The sequence below is a fragment of the Quercus suber genome, unplaced genomic scaffold (assembly GCF_002906115.3).
Source record: "Quercus suber isolate HL8 unplaced genomic scaffold, Cork oak 2.0 scaffold_61, whole genome shotgun sequence".
NCBI classification, from domain to species: domain Eukaryota; kingdom Viridiplantae; phylum Streptophyta; class Magnoliopsida; order Fagales; family Fagaceae; genus Quercus; species Quercus suber.
In genome coordinates this window covers 11595-31440 of record NW_027069526.1, presented here as the reverse complement: position 1 = coordinate 31440, position 19846 = coordinate 11595, and the positions used below count along the sequence as shown (strand labels likewise).

General features: G+C 32.3%; 2 protein-coding genes across 2 annotated transcripts; both read left to right on the top strand.

Annotated features, from left to right (window-relative positions):
• Positions 1–3801: 3801 nt before the first annotated feature.
• LOC112020909 (probable sodium/metabolite cotransporter BASS1, chloroplastic) lies at positions 3802–10564 on the top strand. Its single transcript, XM_024053481.2, has 7 exons — positions 3802–4451; positions 5476–5616; positions 7857–8012; positions 8092–8213; positions 8300–8458; positions 9022–9082; positions 9369–10564. Exons 1-7 carry the CDS (start codon positions 3981–3983, stop codon positions 9552–9554), a joined length of 1296 nt encoding a protein of 431 aa, XP_023909249.1. The 5' UTR covers positions 3802–3980; the 3' UTR covers positions 9555–10564.
• A 1507-nt stretch (positions 10565–12071) lies between these two features.
• LOC112020895 (protein TIFY 7) lies at positions 12072–16531 on the top strand. The gene is made up of 6 exons (XM_024053464.2): positions 12072–12295; positions 13817–14149; positions 14240–14348; positions 14793–14931; positions 15395–15452; positions 16263–16531. Exons 2-6 carry the CDS (start codon positions 13851–13853, stop codon positions 16330–16332), a joined length of 675 nt encoding a protein of 224 aa, XP_023909232.1. The 5' UTR covers positions 12072–12295; positions 13817–13850; the 3' UTR covers positions 16333–16531.
• Positions 16532–19846: the final 3315 nt, after the last annotated feature.

Below are 19846 nucleotides of genomic sequence, written 5' to 3'. Positions count from 1 at the left end.
TTCTGCAGGAGGTGATGAACTCCTCCATCACCTCCGCGGTATCAACGTATTTCTTAAACCTACCCATCCCGGTTGACGCCTAAAAGAACTAAGAAAGAACAGGCGAAGTAGAAAGAAGGGTAAAGAGAAAGAGAGGCCAAAGAGAGACAGAGCGACTTACTGGAAAGAGGAAGGGTTCCTCGGACAGGCTTTTGCGCTGGAGGTGCTAGTGAGAGTATGGCTGAACTCAGGAGGGGTGCACGAATATTCTTGATTACAAATGAGGAACAGGAAGAAGCGGTTCGTACGGGTATTTATACCCCAAATCGAGGAACCATGCGGGTTTTCCCGCCCATAAATGCAAGACGAACCTCCACCGTTGGATGGGTAACGCCTCATTAGACGTGGGGGGCACAGAGCAGGCTGAATTTAATGATGGACACATTACGTGCTCCGAAACGTCAGCGATGTGCCTTTGGCAGGTGAATGGACCCCAGCACTGACAAGGGGTGGGGGGGGTAAGGCCGAGGATGTCAAAATCCTTCTCCCCGCCCGAGGATGCGTGCAGCAAGATTTTGAGGGGCTATTGTGGGGCCAGAAAATCGGGTAGCCTCAGCCCACTTTAACCCAGGCCCAAATGGCCCACGCCGAGGACGCATGATGGGTCCGAGGATGACCCTATCCTCGGTCGTCCGAGACCTCGGTACAGAGAAGGGCAAGCTCTGGGCGAACTGTCACCTCGGCATTGAATACGTTCACCTAACCCCTCTGGCCGCATTAATGAGGATGTAACCCCTTGACAGGGCGACATCGATCAGGGTGAACCACTTAAGCATGGATATGACCTTTGATGGGATAGGCGGTCAGGAGGAAGGCCAATAGATGATCAACAGGAGGAAGAAGATGAGGATATATAAGAAATGTGAACAAAATGTATGGGGGGGAGGTCTTTGGAATGGGGAAAGAGAAAGCCTCTTCGGCCATGGTCCGAGGAGCATCCCCCAGTTGTAAATTGTTCTAAGTGTTTTTTCAATAAAAGAAAAGAGTTTATACTTCGTGAACGCCGGCCAGCGCCTAAACCTTCGATCCACTCTCTACAAATTCATTGTTCTGGGTTCGTTGGGCTTTTAACCCATATCCTTTGGGCTTGGGCAACAAAAACTGACCCTACAGGAATCTACCTTAAAAGCCTATACACCTTTTCTTTACATCCTTGGGATTGAGTGTCAAGAGTATTCAACAATCTTAGAACCCATGGAATCTTCCACGACAACATTGAAAAAGAAAAGAAAAGAAAATATAAAATAAAATTTATATAGCAATAACTAAAATTGAAAATACAAATCAGAAAGAAATTAAAATCTAAGTTAAAAAAAAATAGAATAACATAGATTACAACCTTTGAATTGTATGTCAATTTAGGAGTCTTCAAAAGTTTTATAGGATGCTTGCTTGGAATCACCTATGAAAAAATCGAAAATAAATTTTAAGAAAAAACTATTACAACATATAACAAATGGAATGAAACATATACCAATAGCTAAAATTGAAAATATAAATCAGAAAGAAAAATAAACTAAATTAAAAATAGAACCATATATTATACAACCTTTGAATTTAGTGTCAATTTAAGAGTTTCCTATGACAAAACTAAAATAAAAATAAAATAATAGATCTAAAACCATATAAAAGAAAGCGAATGGAACATGAATTTCATCGATCCTTTAAGAGATCCGATCCCCTAATGAAAAACAACAATATTTGGCTCCATAATGAAAAACAACACTATTTCAAAAGTACTAAGAATTAGCTTTCAATTCCTATTAATAAAAAATAAGTATGAGAATCACTAACCTTTGTTATTTGTTGTTGGACTGAGATTGTGATAGGGTGATAGATAGAACATATTAATAACAAATTTCCTTACCTTTCCATCTTAATGTTACAAATTGCATCTAGATTGTACCTACCTTTTGTGATAGCATAACATCTATTATCTTAGATTCACTAGATACAATAAACAATTTTTGCCCATGCAAAGTAGATGGAACATAACCTAATTGATATAGAATTTTAAGATAAAGAAACCGTACAATTTTTTTGGAAAAGATTATTACAAATTAGTTGTACTTTTCTTTAGTTGCTTTATAATTTCGTTGGATAAAGTTATGTTGATAACAACTTCTTCTTCTTTGTGAGTTTTTATTTTATTTTAATACAATGATTTTTTAGATAAATATAACATATTATTTGTTCTTATCAACCTTTCTTCTATTGTTTTATCACTTCTTACGATAAATTAGTTTTGTTCTTGGTGTATTTATTTTATTTTGTTTTCAAATTTCTACATTTGATAAATAGGTTTTAATAAAATATATATATATATATATCATATCATATCCTATTTCCTTACAGATCAATCACGTTTTTTTTTTTTTTTTTTTTTTTAAAAAAAAAAAAAAAAAAAAAAAAAAAACTCTATCTTATCTCCTTATTGCCTCATTCACGTGTTTTTATTTTTTTATTTTTTTTACATTATGTTGATATCAACATTTTTTTCTTCATTCTATCCATAAAAATATGACATTTTTTATTCTATTTTTTTCATGGGATAACTACAAACACGTTAATTCTAATTAAAATAAGATATAGTGATATACATAATATTTAATTTTTATTTTTATTTTAAAAAAATCCTAATTATAATAAGATATAGTGATATACATAATATTTAATTTTTATTTTTATTTTAAAAAATTCTTTGATTTTTCTTGAATTTTACAGCAAGTGTAATTCAACTTTAATCAAATTAAGATTTTTATCTACTTAGAAATTATAGTTGAAGAAAACTTATATATACTTTTTCTTAAAATCTAAAAATTTAAGAAAATTTCTGCAATCTGGTGCCGCCACTTGGCGCAACCACTGCGTCTAAGCCTAACTTTCTGCAATTTGGTGCCGCCACTTAGTGCAACCACGGCGTCTAAGCTCAACTTTTATTATATATAATATGATATGATATATAAGCTGAGTTTTACACGTAGATGGGTCTTTGTGCTTAATTTGTTTTTGATTAATTGTTTAAATTTCAAAATTTATTTTTCGTAAAAATAAATTCGCCAGAGAATTTATTTACTCCCACCTTTTTTGTTGTAAGTAAATATTATGAAAAATGAAATCTTATTTTCCCATCTTCTTCTCTTCTCTTTTTTTCATTTACTTTCTCTTCCCCTATATTTTACCAATCAAATTAAAATCTATGTTTCCTTCAAAAAAAATTTTCTTTCTCCCCTCCATTTCACCAAAATATATTAACTCAAATTTTGAAATAAATAATGTTTAAGAAAAAAAAAATCTTTCAAAATTTATTAAGTCATAAATTATAATTTAAGCAACATTACATCATCATTTTTTCTTATTTATATAATTTTTATTAGGGTTTTATTAACGTATATTTTAGAGCATTCATTAATAAAATATTTTTAAAAAATTTTTATAAAAAAAAAGTAACTAAAATTTTTAACAATTCTTTTAAAATTTTTTATAAATAATTTCATAAAATTAATGATTAATATATATTCTAACTGCACAAGGGGTAAACATTAACCAAATCCATTTTATTATCAACTAATTACAACATATCATAGTACGCAATACCAAATCAATAATTGGGGGAAAAAAATAATAATAAATTATTGAATGGGAAGGCATGGCTAGGCTACCACACAAACTCATCACTCACGTGCTGTGAACTGGCAAAGTTGCCACATATGGCAAAAATATCATTTTGCCGCTTGGATTCCCCCTGGCCCTCTTTAATTGGCTTGTATGTGGATCTATGATTTTATAGTATCAAAATACAAAGCTCACCTCCCCATCAAAATGCAACACCACTGTCATGGTGTCATTGAGATTCCAAGGAACAGAAATTCAAAACACTCTGAAGTCTATACAAATCTAAAACCTCATTGTACTGTCTCCCACTTCCTCATCGATCAACCATGTCCCTCTATTCAAGACTCAGTCCCTTCACTTCACCCCCAAAAACCAACCAAAGAATTTCCAGAGTCATACTCACAACCAAAGCACCCACCATTTCTTTTCCACCAAAGCCCACAAATTTACTCACTATCACAGCCGTTCATGGAAAACCCAGATGGGAAAACTTGTTATATACTGCAAAGCCCCGAACTTTACCCATAATCAGAGCTGTTAATGGAAATTCTGAACATTCACCAGTCACTCCAGCAAAACCCAGTTGGGAAAACTTTTTGGCTACTGCAGCTAGCTTGTACCCTCTTTACGTGATTGTCGGATGGTTTGTTGCTTGTGTAAAGCCATCTACTTTTGCATGGTTTGTGAGTAGAGGCCCAACTTCATATAGCTTAGCTCTTGGATTGATTATGTTGGCAATGGGTCTCACTTTGGAGTTCAAGGACATGATCCGCCTGTTCTTGCAAAGGCCACTCTCAGTAAGTTTTGATTTTTGTTCAAAATGCTTGTAAATATTTTGAGGCAATGTGTTATGAAGTTGCATGTAAATTTGGGTTCTTGGTGAAATTTGAGATATGGGTATGCTTAGTATTGGAAACTTTGAGTTGGTTTTTATAGAAGTTCCTGAAATTGAGCAAGTTGGAAGATATGGAATTCAATTTTATGTGTGAGTGAAAGACATTGCTGCAGTATCATTTTGCATTACATTGCATGGACTTTTGTCCGTTGTTTGGAATATTGTAATTGTTACTATAAGCCTTTGTTAATCTGAACAGTTTCAGGAAATTAATTAAATGGGAATTCGTTATTGAATTGAATATTTAATTGGGAGATAAGTCAGCTAACATATTTTCTGCATATAGTTCCATAAATACTAATGCCTAAACCCTTTTGCTTGTTTTCCTTAAGGCTGCATTTGCATTCAAGGAAATATGTCTAGTGATACAAAATTTTCCACTACTGCTGACATGTTATGATTGTTGCTTAATAACAGTGATATTAGTGGTGGAGAGTCCATGTGAAACTGGTTTCACACCAATCCATTTGCTCATTTAAAAAAGTTAAATAGGATTTGAAGAATAGTTACTAGTATAAATTGCTTGATATGAATTTTAACAGTATATGATGTGTTTGAGCTATGAGGATTTGCTCTGACAAAAACGCTTGGGATGTTATAGATTTGGAATAACATCTTATACCAAAAAATTTCAAATCCATATATTAGTAAAGCTTACATCCATCCGTGAATTTCATCAACAGAAAAATTTGTCATTTAAACTAAAAATCGAAATGCAAATCGATCACTTCAAATGCCTCCATCTAAATGAAACCTTAGATCATTGCATAATCAGATTAAATTTTTTTAAGTGCTCATATATTCTTATTGATGGCTTTCATTGATTTCTTAAGGAGTGTCAAGATTTTAATGAAGCACTAGCTTGATGTCTGTTCTTGAATATGATTTTCCAGTTTCTGAGTTTGTTGCTTTGACCTTTTCTTCAGATATTGTTCGGTTGTGTTGCTCAGTATACAATTATGCCAGCCTCTGCATTTGCTATTAGTAAAATCTTGGGGCTTTCACCTTCTCTTTCAGTTGGTTTAATATTGCTTGGTTGTTGCCCTGGAGGTACCGCCTCCAACGTGGTATGATTACCTTTATTTCCCTTACATTGTTCTTTTTCTCAACTTATATACTGAAATTTGTATGCAAAGCTGTTTTACAGAGTCATTTATGCCCTAATTAGGAAGATGTGTTTTTACTACTTTCTAATGATCATTCTCTTTAGATTCTAGCACATTCCAAGAGGTAGAAATTGAGGCAGGAGAAACTTGATAGCCCTTATGGGACTTACTTCCCAGTTAGGAATGTTATGTAGCTAACCATAGATTCATTAAGAAAGTCAATGCAAATCCTTTACATCTCCAAGACTGGTCGTTCAGATAGAGATATAGAGGGCAAATGGTCATGAGATGAAAAGATATTGCAGTCTTTTTATATTGAATTTTTTTTTTTTTTTAAAAAGGCCTGCCATGGTTGTGGAATTAGCAATTTTCCACTATAAAAAACGTATTTCCTGTTAGGCTGAGTACCTGCTGGTTGTTTGTTTCCTGTATTTTCTTTATGGAGTACTTTAAAGAGCATTGGGCCCTACAACGAAAGCCTGGGTCTCACAACTCTAGAACACTCACCAGATATAATAAAATTTAGGTCTTCAGGAGGTGAATTGTTAGCCAATAGCCCAAGCAAATGGTTGAGAGTAGTATTAGCCAACGATTCGGCACAAAAGAGCCCTTGTCCATGCATATTATGGGCTTTAAGCTCTCCCTATCATTTAACAAAAGCTCCTGAGGCCTTGACCATGCTCCAACTCATACAAGAATCACAAACTTCCATGATTACTATATTAACCCCACCTCATAATCTTATTCAACAAGAGTCTTCTGCATCTAGTTGTCTCTTAAGAGTACCAACCTGTTTTTTGTTATTTTTCATGGCTCATTTTCAAGTAGATATATTCTTTTACAAATGGGCTTTTAATAAAATTTAAACCATAGCATCAGGCATTGTGTTAGGGTCACCTTCAGCTGCTATAGAAGTATGCAGATATCTGTATAATTATGAGTATAAAATCAAGCTGTTAGAGTTCTACAAGATTGTAAACTTTATTGTTGGGCATAACATTTGCCATTTGAAGAAGTTTACCGATGTTTGTACCCATGCTTTTAAGGTATGGACCACAATTTCAACTTTTAGCCCAACTAATGCGTGTTCCAAATGTTTGGGATCATCTAGTCCTTTCTATGTCCTTAATTTCCTGTAGGATTCCAATGTTAAGTTCAATGGATGGTGGGGAAATAATACTATATATTGTGACAAACACATGCATCACAAAGAAAATTGATGTTTATCGTTATCCCGTTTGTTTACCGAGTATTAATGTCATAAAGCGGCAAAGCATTCCTGTGATAGAACTGATATTAATCTTAAAATTTTTTGAATTTATGAATACTTTTCTTCACAGTTCTAAACATATGGTAGCAAAGCTTCTATTATGGATCTCAAATTATAGTGGGCTTACATATCTCCAACTTGATGGATACACGACTCTGTCAATTCTTCTTGGGAGTGCATGTTTAGCTAGGTATCTTACAAATAGAAGTAGAGTGGAAACTAAAGATGTATTTTCAAGTTGCTTATATATCTATACAACTAAAATACTTTTTCCCCCTTTTGCTCAATCTTGAGCATATGTTATGTAAAGTAGTGGAATATGATATCCTTTCCCACAGTTAGTTTATATTGTTTCTGAACTTCTTATATTTTAAGTATGATGTCAATCTGAAACATATCACTCCTTGCTGGCATCAATATAGATTTCTTAAAGTCTATATTTGATAGGTAACATCTGGTCCAGGCAGGAAACTTAGGTAGAGTTGCCATACTTACTTGTCCGAATTCCAATTTAAATTGGAATTATGTTGAACAATTAACCTCTTTCTTTTAGAGAGCAAGATCTGACAATTTTCTCGAACAAGTAGAGTGGTGAGCTCAGTTTGATAGCTTGCAATCATTGGGATGGTTATAATTGATAAAAGTTCATTTTAAAAGACTTAAATCCACTACATTACTTGATTTTATTTTAGTAGTAGCACTCCCCCCCTCCCTCTTCGCTTTCAAGATCTAGATACTTAGAAGCTTGACAAACTGATTGTAGTGTTGTTGAAGCCAAATGAATTGAGAATCCATTATAATTTGGTAATTCAGTTAAATGGATGGGGATTTTATTTCTAATTGATATGGAAAGTTAAATAAATTACGTCTACAACGCAAGGTCTTCAATTTTATGAGATTCCAATTTACTTCTGTTTGTGTATTGTTTCAGGTGACCTTGATTGCTCGAGGGGATGTTCCATTGTCTATTATCGTGACAGCGTGCACTACTCTTGGAGCAGTGCTTCTGACTCCTTTCTTGACAAAGATACTAGCAGGAACTTTAGTTCCTGTAGATGCTATTCAACTTTCCATCAGCACCCTGCAGGTGAACTGAAATCTAAATTAGCTTCAATTATATAAAATCATGTATGGATGACATAGTGGTCTTTATTTATCCTGTCTAGGTGGTGGTCGCACCTATTCTGTTAGGTGCTTATATACAGAGTGCATTTCCTGCTGTTGTGAAAATTGTGACACCTTTCACCCCACTTTTTGCTGTTTTGGCTTCATCATTACTCGCATGCAGGTTTTGACTTAACCAGTTGTCTTGAAAATACTTCTTTTTAGATGTGATAACTCTGATGCATGTAACCATGCTTTTTCGGCGGGCAGTGTATTTTCAGAAAATATTGTTCTTCTCAATTCAATGGTTGGTGCATCATTGACATCTGATCTCTCTCCACTACGCCAAGCTCAAGCAATATTATCTGGTGAACTGGGGGTTGTAATGCTTGCTGTGGCATTATTACATTATGTTGGTTTCTTTGTGGGGTAAGTGTTACCCTTCATTTGATGACTTTAATCTGTTAATGTACACTTCGTTTGTCAATATGATAGTGATGCATATATTTGTTTCAGTCTGTAACTAGTGCAGGTCTGATTAGTTTTTGAGCTTTGTGTGTGTGTGTGTGTTTTCTTGGCATAACATATGGTTTGCTTCATGTTCATGTTAACTATAGTTTCATTGAGTACAAAAATAACTCAGGAAAAAACCCACTATTTAATGAATTTGAGTACTGCAATTTACTAAAACCGAATAGTCTAGACCTGTGATATGTCCCTGTGAAGTGCAACATCATTGCAACAAAATACAAAGTTTAATTAGATTCATGTTATATCTCTATCCTCTTCTTCATATGTGCATTTGTTACTTGCCACTAAATATATGATGCAAGATATAGATGGTGTTTTTTTTATTAACATAGAGGTTCATAAATTCAGCTAATATAGCTAACTTAAAATTATTATTTATCATGTAAAATTTGTGTTAGTATTAACCACCTTTGGTTGCTTCAATAGTGATAGCATACAATTGATGGGGCTTTTAACTGCAGGTATATATCGGCAACTATTTGTGGGTTTAAAGAACCCCAACGGCGATCAATATCAATTGAGGTATATGCAATAGAATGTCAAACCGGTTGCATTTAAAATTCTTGCTTTTGTTCCCTGCTAAAATTGATAATTTTAAATGTCACAATATTTTCCTTGTGTTCTTTTATGGAACAATTTTTTAAACTTCATTTCAAGTCTTCAGTTTTTTTTTTCCTTAAGATCAGAATGGAATGTCTAAGTCTAATGAAAAAAATTGTAACTAAGCAATGCCTCCAGTGTATCTGTAATGGCAATAGCTTATGGTAATACCAATCAATAATTTTCATTGATTGACACTTCCTTGCAGGTTGGCATGCAAAATTCTTCCTTAGGTGTGGTTTTAGCAACCTCCCATTTTTCCTCGCCAATGGTTGCGGTACCTCCAGCTGTGTCTGCTGTGGTAATGAATGTGATGGGTAGCAGTTTGGGTTTCCTTTGGAGATACAAGAACCCATCAGATTCTGAAAGTAGTCCTAAAATTGATGATAAGTGACTATGAAACTCCTTTTGAGTGTACTCCATTGGAATTGTTAAAAGCTTAAGTTTACTCATCAATTAAAAGTGTGTATACAAGAAGGCAAAACTTTGATACAATTCCTTAGATGTTTTCCAATTAAATTTAACCATGTGGTTGTTTGACTTTTATGCCACACAAATAGTGTTATTTTTGCCAAGGACAATTAACCACATAGCTTGTTGGCAAAACACATGGTTGAATTTAATTAGGAAACTTAGCATACAACTCTTAAGGAGTTATATCTAAGTTTTTTCCAATCCAAAAATTTACCTTAATCCTCCCACAACTCAAAGTAGGAAGTGCTCCTTAAAATTATGGCGGCTTATTATGAAACTAGGCTGTGGCCTGGATAAAAACATGGATGATACTGGGAGCCTCTTAGTGAATGCTAATTGCAAAGCCCATTTTTCTCATAAGGGCTACACAATGAGAGCTCATAAATACCCAAAATGTCTCATTCCTTGGTTAAGTGATTAATTCCCTATTCATCAGAGGAAAAACAAGTGCTTAATTCCTAAGGGTGTGTTTGGAACAGAGCGGAGGGAGAGGATAGGAGAGTCAGGGGAAAAGTGACTGTAATGTACTAAAATTATTATATTTCGGTCACCTTTCCCTCTAAGCTCTTTTTCTCTATCTCCATCCAAACATGTTGTAAAATTCCGTCTTTTATGGGGTGATCTTCTGAAGTCCATATTCTTGGCTAAGCATTTATCCAAGTTGAAGTTGGGAGGTCAGCCTGAATGCAACTTGATGAATGGTTCACATTTTTGTATAGGATTGTAGGGATTTATATTTTAATCTCTACTATGACATGCCCTTTTCATGACTTGAACGAAACTTTCAAGAGGCATCTTTTTTTTTTTCTTTTTTTTTTTTGAGGAACATGAGACATCTTAATTTCCTAGCTGATTGTGTATTGTTATAGACAACACTATCAACTTCCAAAGGGATAAAGTGGGCTACACAACACAATTATTAGATGATCTTACCATTTTTTTTTTTAATTTTAATTTTTTTTACTATTTATTTGTTAATAGTTTTTTTTTTTCCCTCTTCAGTTTGATTTAGACCAAGCTAAGTTGGCTTGTGATCCTTCAAGACACTGGGTCAATTTTCAATCTTTTGCTTATGGTGATTGAAAATGATAGGCCATATTTTTTGGGCAAGTGTAATATATGCAATAGGCATTCCAACTATAGGTAGAAATTCTGTAATTGCCATTGTAACAATCTTAATTTTCAATGGAATTAACTAGCCCTATCAAAAAAGAAAAAAAAGGAATTAACTAGGCTATCATTTATCACTTTGGTTATCTTGTGTGCTCTTGAATGGGTTTATTTTTATCATTTTATAACAGCTTTTTTAGTTATTGTGTAAAAGTACAATTATATTTTTAAAGTTCATTCCATTTAAAAATATATATATATCAGGGGCATTCTTGAATTGCCCGACTTGAATTCCTTGTGCATTGTCATTTTTCATATAGATTTTTTTGGGAAGCTGTCTTCATATAGATGAAGCCAATAAAATACGCCAATTTATACAAACTAAATTATTATAGATTTTAGAAGGTGTCTTTCTCGTTGGCCCTACGATTATGGGGACATGAAAAACACATTTGAATTTCACGTGCACGTTCTTTTCAATACCCTCAAAATCAAAACGGTTCACGGGTATAAAATTCTCTCACCATTACCTTCCAAAAGCTAGAATTGCTGCAAAACATGACAAGGAAATTGTTTTTCTCACTAGGAAATGCATTGGACCTTCTAGTGTGCTTTGGAGCTTTCAATGACAAATAGAGATGTCAAAAAGACAAACTTTTTCAAACTTTTTTCACAACCTATTGGCAGAGAAGGTATCTCATTAGACCATTTTATGAAACATTTTATTCACAATACGTGGAATCTACACAGACTTATGAGACATCTTTCTTATAATTTGTGAAATTTACATATATTTTGAGAGAAATGTCTTATAAGACTGTCTCATAAGATAATTTTTCTTAAAAAGGTAAATTATTATTGATGCAATATCACATTTACATGACCTACTATTAACATCATTTTAATTTGATTTTAATTGACTCAATTAGTAAAGTTGGTAAAAAAATCTATCATATCTATAAAAAAAATTATAAAGCCTCTTGTCGTTGAATAAATGACCATGGTTGGAATTTTGCTTACACCAAAAACCAAAATTATTATCTTGAAGTAATGATAAAGCGTAATTATCAGTTTGGAGTAAACATCAACTTATATATTAAAAATTCATTTTATTGTAATGTATACCAATCCAATGTGTCACCTTATCAATTTTAAAAGAAACCTTATTAATTTAAAAGATTTCTTGTGCTCATGCCTCATGTACTAGACTTATTGTTATGGTAAAGATACCCTTCTGTTTTGTTGTCTACCCTTTAAATTACATGGAAAACGGTGGACTCAGTGGTGACTAGTGACTACGGCAAGTTTTCACATTGATACATCTATATGGGTTAAATTTGATTAGAAGACATCGAAAGCATTCTCAACCTATATTATTGACTTTTCCTGGACGGAATTCCCACTTAAGCTTACTCTCTTTCTCAGCATACATACATATATTAATATATAGACACATACCCACACTCACACTCACACTCACACTCACATGATCCCCTTCCAGTTGAGCAAGAATTCTTGGCACTGAGACAACTTGTCCTCCAACTTGTTCAGGTTCATCTCTCTCTCTCTTCTAACTCTCTATCATTTCCTTTCATAAGAACCATTGCATACTTACTGGCTCGACGAGAACCATGGCAAAAGGAACATATAGCATCAATAGGGAAAATGTTATATAACATGTGGTCCAATTTGTATTGCACTGCCTTTTGGTCCAGCTGAATATTCTTTCAATCATTAATGTCAAGGAGCTTAGGAAGGATTTTGCTTCCTATGACTTCTCTAACCTTATGTTTGGATGATGGGAGTTGATGGAAGGAGAGGAGAGGAAAGGGAAAGGGGTGTTGGATGATCTTTCTCATCTTCCTCCGTTCCAAACATATGTTAAAATGTATGGTGGCAAATTTAGCTACTCGTGAGCTTGGTCAATAGGCCTCAAGATTTTTGTATTTTCGGCTAGTTAACCCAACCCATTTTTCTAAAACTATAGACCTTGTATATTTTTGGTTGGATAAATAAGGATTATATTAACTAAGAGAAAAAAAAAGATATAAAAAAGAAAAAGAAAAAGAAAAAAAAGAGGATTCAAAACCATCTCTAGAGCCTAGAAAAGAGATCCAATCAAGAAGTGAAGAGATGTTTATGGGCCCATTCCACATCTTGCGCAACTATGAGGTTTACAAGAAAGATGCATATATTTTATAATGTGATAATAATTGAAGTAGGCTTCTATAATACTTCATTTTGTTATACCTAATAACTTTTGAGAGAGAGAGAGAGAGAGAGACATGTCTAATAAGTCTTATATATTTTTCTTGTAATAAAGGAATTTTAAAAAATAATATTAATTTAGAGGTGGGGTGGGAATGGTGTAACTTTTGAGGCCAAATCTAATTAGATATATATTTTCTTAATTTTTCTTTCAAATATTTTAGAAAAATTACTTTTATTGATGAGTCTTCAAATCCGTTGGATGTAATGGTTGTACTAGAAGCTGTCTACATACACGCAATTATGTAAGGGGGTGAAGGAATTTAAGCCTACTGCATATGATACCAAGTCTAGTCTTCTTCACTCTTACTGCAATTTATAGATGTTTTTGATAATAGAACTTCTCTCTGGCATATATGTTTGAGCCATCACATCTCTCTCGTGCAGAACTATGGTTTAACAATTTAATCCCAAGTGATCTCCTTAGTCTGTGATAGCACATATGCGGGAAAAATATATATTACATTTCAAAATCCAGAAACTGGAGAGATTACTATATATATATATATATATAAGGTTGGGTTCAAGTTACACCTGGTATAATTCTAAACAATATTACACTACTCAATATTTTTTAATTTGATGCAAATTTTGACAAATCTATCGTCAGTATTACAAATTTATGTCCAGCTATAGTATTACAATTTTAGATTATTATCATTTACTTAAAATAAATGATAATTGGTTAGTTCTAAATTCTATTTAGTTTAATTGATAAAATCTTTTGTCATGCAAACTTTCGTACCATGTTATCATATATATATATATATATATTTTAAATCATCTTTTTCAATTCCTGAACAGGACTATAGGATTCTCCTTGTTTTGGGTGGACAAAATGTCTTGCAGCACTCGTAGAACAAAGGATTTCAAGAGAATAGAAGATTCAAACTCAGATGTTGAATTCACCACTGAAAAAAATAGGACCAACCCAGATACATCATATGACATGTCTCAAACTATTTGCTTGTTTAAAAAATATCTCACCAGATCTCAGCAGAACAAACGTAAATCAAACATGGAAGAGCCAGAAGCCTTCAAGAGGAGAACTTTACGCCCTTTATTGCCACCTAAATTTGGTTCTAATGTGAATCGACCTGCTTCTTTACTAGAACAAGCATTACTTCCTGTACTTAGGTACATTTTTTTTTTCATTTGTTAAATTATTTGTATAACAATTTCATTTGTCAAAAAAAAGATCTCTTTAGGTACTTCTTATGTTTATAGGACTGATTCATTACAATCAAATTCTCTGGATGGGAGGTCTTCAACATCACAACTCACTATATTCTACAATGGAGCTATTAACGTCTATGACAATGTTTCTATTGACAAGGTATGCAACTTATTTATACTTTTCAAGTCCTCCAAAAAATTTCACTAGATCAAAGTGTTTGTTTTAGCTTTTTAATTTGGAGATTTTATTTAACTTGTTTGTTTAAACAACAACAACAACAACAACAACAAAAAACTTGTTTGTTTATGTTTTCTTTTTAAAGTATCATATTTTATGTTTGATTTTTTATTTTATTATAATTAATTAACTTTTCATAAGGAGTCGAGTCACTTTTAATTTAAATAGTATTTGTTTATTGGTTTTTAAAACATCCTTAACAAGTGCACAAAGGTACCCATTAACATTTTTCTTTTTAATTTACAAGTGCATATTTTCTATTTTCAAAACAATAAATAAGTAAAAAACTAATCCAAAAGCACTGATTTGAAGACAAGTTTTTTTCTCTTTATACACAAATTATTTACTCACACATTTTCATTGCAGGCCCAAGCAATTATGCTCCTTGCTGGTGGTAATCAAAGCTGTTTGTCAAAACCTGTTGTCACAGAAATGCCAAAAACAGAAGTGAGAACACCATCTCATCCATCCAACTTACCATCAATTAATAGCAAGTTAGAAAAAGGTATCATAATTTGTAGCACAATCATTAATGATTAATTAGGTCATGTTTAGTAAATAATTAGTTACATGATCAAGTTAGAGCATGCAAGAAATGTTCAACCATATAATTTGTGTTAAAAACTTAAAAATTTTATAGAGAACATACTTACATACCATACATATTGCTCAAGAGAATGAACCAATCCCAAACTATTTCCCTACAGTGCTAATAGCATATATTTTATTTAACTGTTGTGCTTGAACTTTCAACTAATTGCTTTTTAATAGTTCACGATTTCATTTGCAGATTTTGAAAATTATTATTGACATAAAACCACATGTAAATGACATAGTTTTCTTCTAATCTTGTACTTTGTGTATGGATGCATCATTAAATTACATTCCAAGCACGTTTTATATTTTTTATTTCAATGTCACAGCTTAGAATATATCTAACAAAGCCTAAATTTCATTGCCATTTTCAGGAATTCCAATGGCAAGAAGGTTTTCCATCCAATGTTTTCTTGAAAAGCGCAGAGAAAGGTAACAGCAAAAAAAGGGAAAAAAATGCTTAAAAATTGAGGTGGTAATGAATGTGATTAGTAACAAATCAACAATATATGAAATAATTTTTTTTTTAAATACTTTTTGTTTTGTATTTAAGAGTTAACATATAGTATAAGATTTCTAAAGTAGAATTTATAGTATCCTAATATTACTCATAATATAATTTTCCTGGTATCATATTAAAAATACATATTAATTAGAATTCGAGGTACAGGCCTAGAAGAGAATCAACCATTATCAAATTCACCATTATTCTATCTTTGTCGACTAAACGTAGCTCTTTCTACTAAATATTGAAATTAACAAAATGGAATGTGTATGGCTTCACAAATTGCCATGCATGGGTATCATTAGTTGTTATGATTCTGGAAAAAATATAGCGTAAATTTTTAATATTTTTATGTTGTTCTTGTAATGAGGAGGTAATTAAACTTAAAATATAATAAAATGATAGAAAAAAATACATATAATTGACCCTAACTAATTTGCTAAAAGTCCATAGCCAGCCCAAAAATTCTAAGATTTAGAATTTTTTATTTTTTATTTTTAATGTTTCTTGGCTTTTCCAATAAAATTAGAATCTTGTTATCTTATATATCAATAAGAGTTTGTACTTACAAAAGGAATAGGTTGAAAATTTTTAAAACATAACCCTCATGAATTTAAGGGTTTGCATTTAGCTAGAACGACTACCACACATTTTGCACAGCAAAAGCACTCAACTAGATCTTGTTAACAGAAAGTACTTAATTAATCTCTACTCATTACATGGTTTGTGTTTTGCAGGGTAATGAGAAAATGTCCTTACGCCCTTCCCAACACAAAGATGAGGACGAAGATGATGAGCCAACACTAGACAATGTCGATGAGTCCAATCAAAGTCATAGCTTTACTCTTTCACCTTTTCCTTCTCGTTTAGGTTATTTTTTACCTGTATCAGCTAATAAAAACTGTTAAAGTTAGTACATTAATTTTATGGCAAAATGTTATTTCAATATCTAGCCACAAATCCTGCCAATCAATTGTAACTGAAGTTCTAAGTGGAAGTTATGCTTATATCTTAGTCAAGAGTCTTGTAACTTAATTGTCATCTTTTAGTATTTTCAACGGAGATATTCAAAGTTGAAATATTTCATTCTCAAGTGTAAAATTATCCACACAAGAAAAAAAAAATCAAAATTTTAGACCTAAAATTTTATTCCTATAAATATGTAATTGTATAAAAAAATAAAAATAAAAAGCACTAAAAATTGTGCTCTATATTCTACTATATATCAAGTTGGAAAGTGTTATACAGAAAAGCATTGTGTGGTACTTGCGGTGACATGTGTGCTTTATTTATTTTGATAAATTGCAATTTTTATTAACAACAAAAGGCTGAGCAATGATCTGACTTGCAAGCCTCCATGTGTGCTTTTGTGATATTGAGTGATAGGCTGCAAATTCTAAAATGCAATTTAATTATGCAAATTGTTAATCTATAATGGAAAAGGTTTACATTCTTTTCATTTTCACCCCTCTTCTGTTCTCTTTCTCTAGGAATTTATGGTGAAATCGTGTCAGGTTAGTGTTGCTATCCATCTCATAGGATTTTGTATGGAATGTGAGAGTGGTGAAGCAATAAACTATACCAAAATTTCATGCTGCCACATCTTCTAAAATTTCATTATACCAAGACAACTCATTTTAAATGACAGACTCATATAGACTGGTATATATTTTGAAAGTAGTAGAAATCTATAACTTGACCATAAAATAGAGAATATTTATCAATTTTTCTAATCGAACATAACTTTTCTCACAATTTGTTAAAGTAGTTGATCAGTAATGCACAATTAGTCACTTACTTTCACATGAATGATGAATCTACTTTTTTTTTCCTACTACTTACATTTGCCTATTTCAAAAAGTTGTAGCAACACTTATGTCCTTATGCTTTCTCTATCTTTATTTGTCTTAAAAGAGAGAAGATGAAGTTAAGGATGGCCAATCAAAGTCAAAAGCTACAAGACAATGGGCTTATTTCATATTTGGGTATAAAGTAACAAAAATTTATGTATGCGCATGTGCTAGCTGCCAGGGCGTGTATTTTGGTGGGCAATCAAAATCATAACATCCTCTCTCGTAGTTTAACTAGACCAATATATGTCACCACTCACCACCATCAATTTGATCCCTATCTTTTTCATCCCTATCTTTTTCATGAGTCATGTGTGGAATTTACCTGAGTGAACATGATAACTAGATAAGGCCATAGCCTTCATCATTGAATTTGAAGACTTGAAAGATTAGAAGATGACGTTGACAGCTAAGTTAATTTGAAAAAAATATTAACTAATAAAAACTCTAATTAATTAATCGCCATACAAAATATAATATAAATATAAATGGTAATTGATATGAGAATTTAAAAATTTTGTCGAGTTTCATGGATACCATATATGGCTCTTCTATAGAAGGGATTGAGGAGAATAAAATGTGCTGGAAACCAGATAGAAATAAGGGGTTTAAGGTTAATGCTGATTACTATCTAATGATTTTTTTCCCTTGTAAAAGCATATGGAAGCAAAAGATTCCTTCTCGAGTGGCTTTCTTTGTTTGGACTGTTGCATTGGGAAATGTTTTACAATAGACAATTTAAGAAAAAAGGAAGGTTTGGAATTTCGATTGGTGTTATATGTGAAGTGTAATGGTGAATCGGTTGACCATCTTTTCCTTCATTGTCCGGTTGCTATGGATTTGCGGCCTATGGTTATTGGATTATTTGGAGTAAGTTGGGTTATGCCTAAGTCAGTTATTGGGCCCTTAGCTTGCTAGAAAGGTCAATTTGGTCGTCATCGAAATGGACATATATGGATAATTACTAAGTTATTTTTATTTAGAACCTTTATTGGATTGGTTGTCAACTTTGGAAAACCAATCATTTTCCTCTTTTCTTGTTTTTCTAGATTCATGTAATTTTTGAACTTGATTTGTTAACCCCTGAGCACTTCCTGTCTACTAGGGTGTCCCTTTTTGATAAATAAATCTTATTACTCATAAAAAAGAATAGAGGATTTTTTTTCCCCAATAACAAACAAAACTCAATATTTTCCCTCTTTTTTCATTCACTTTCTCAACAACAAAACTGATATAAAGCCATTAAAAAAAGGCTAAAATGCAAAACCCTCCTTTTAAGTTTCATCATAATTCATTTCAATCCTCAAATTTCACTTTTGTTCATTCTAGTCCTCTAAATTTCAAGTTTATTCATTTAAGGCCTCTCCATCAACTTCCATTGAAATTTTTTAAAAGGAAATTCTAGAAAATATTTTTCAATCATTAATGAGAATTTTTTTTTTAAATTAAGAAATTTTGAAGAAAAAAATTAAAAATTTGGACAACTAACCGCAATATTTAACAAAAGTCAATGAAGAAGCCTTAATTGAATAAAGTTGAAACTTAGAGAACTGAAATGAACAAATGCAAAACTGGAGGACTGAAATGAATTTTGGTGAAATAAAGAGTAAGTTTTGCATTTTAGCAAAAATAAAAGAAAGTATGTACCATAGAATGAGCAGTAATATAAAACCAGTTCAAATTCTACTTATATAAAAACTGAGCCAGTTACCTCAACATACAAACCAACTTTACTAACTGATTAAATAGAGCTTTTCCCCCTCTTTTTATTTATCAAAAAAAAAAAAGCTTTTCCCCCTCTTCTCATTCAGTTTCTCAATAACCAAACATAGATAAAGCCAATTTTTAACTAAATCGAGGGCTTTTTATTTTTATTTTTTATTTTTTTTAGTAACATTCAAAACTCAATTTTCTCTCTCTTTCTCTTGACTTTTCATTCACTTTAAGAGCAACTAACCAGACACAAAGCCAAATTCTAGCTAACTGATTCGCTAAATAGACTTTTTTTTATAAGTCAGACTAAAATTTTATTAGCACGCTGTAAAAAAAAAATTTCTTGGTAAAGTACATATTTATATTCCCTATCTTTTAGGCTTTATTTCAATTTTGTTCTTAACCTTTTAAATGAAAAAAATTCTGATGCCACATTCAATTACACAACTTTGCTCACAACTTCCACCAACTATAACTCGCCACGTGGGCAAGTTGTGGGTAAAATTGTATAATTGGGCATGACACCAAAACTTCTCTTTTAAAATGTGTCAATTTCATCTCTAAATTTTTGATATTCTGTCAAAATGTCCTCCTCAGTATAGAAAATAAGGAAGTGTTTAGTAGAGGAGTTTGAGTAATGTTTTTTGAGTGTTTTTGATATACGTGTGGTGAAAAGTGTGTAAAAATATTTAAAATACTCAAATGTGTGTTCAAATTAAGCTACCAAACAACCCAGATTAGTCAAAATAAAATATAAT

Coding starts and splice junctions, on each gene's coding strand:
- LOC112020895 (XM_024053464.2), top strand. CDS start 13,851: ATGTCTTGCAGCACTCGTAGAACAAAGGATTTCAAGAGAATAGAAGAT. Junction 14,150..14,239: donor GCATTACTTCCTGTACTTAG/GTACATTTTTTT, acceptor TTATGTTTATAG/GACTGATTCATTACAATCAA. Junction 14,932..15,394: donor TAATAGCAAGTTAGAAAAAG/GTATCATAATTT, acceptor TGCCATTTTCAG/GAATTCCAATGGCAAGAAGG.
- LOC112020909 (XM_024053481.2), top strand. CDS start 3,981: ATGTCCCTCTATTCAAGACTCAGTCCCTTCACTTCACCCCCAAAAACC. Junction 8,013..8,091: donor TTTCCATCAGCACCCTGCAG/GTGAACTGAAAT, acceptor TATCCTGTCTAG/GTGGTGGTCGCACCTATTCT. Junction 8,459..9,021: donor TATGTTGGTTTCTTTGTGGG/GTAAGTGTTACC, acceptor TTTTAACTGCAG/GTATATATCGGCAACTATTT.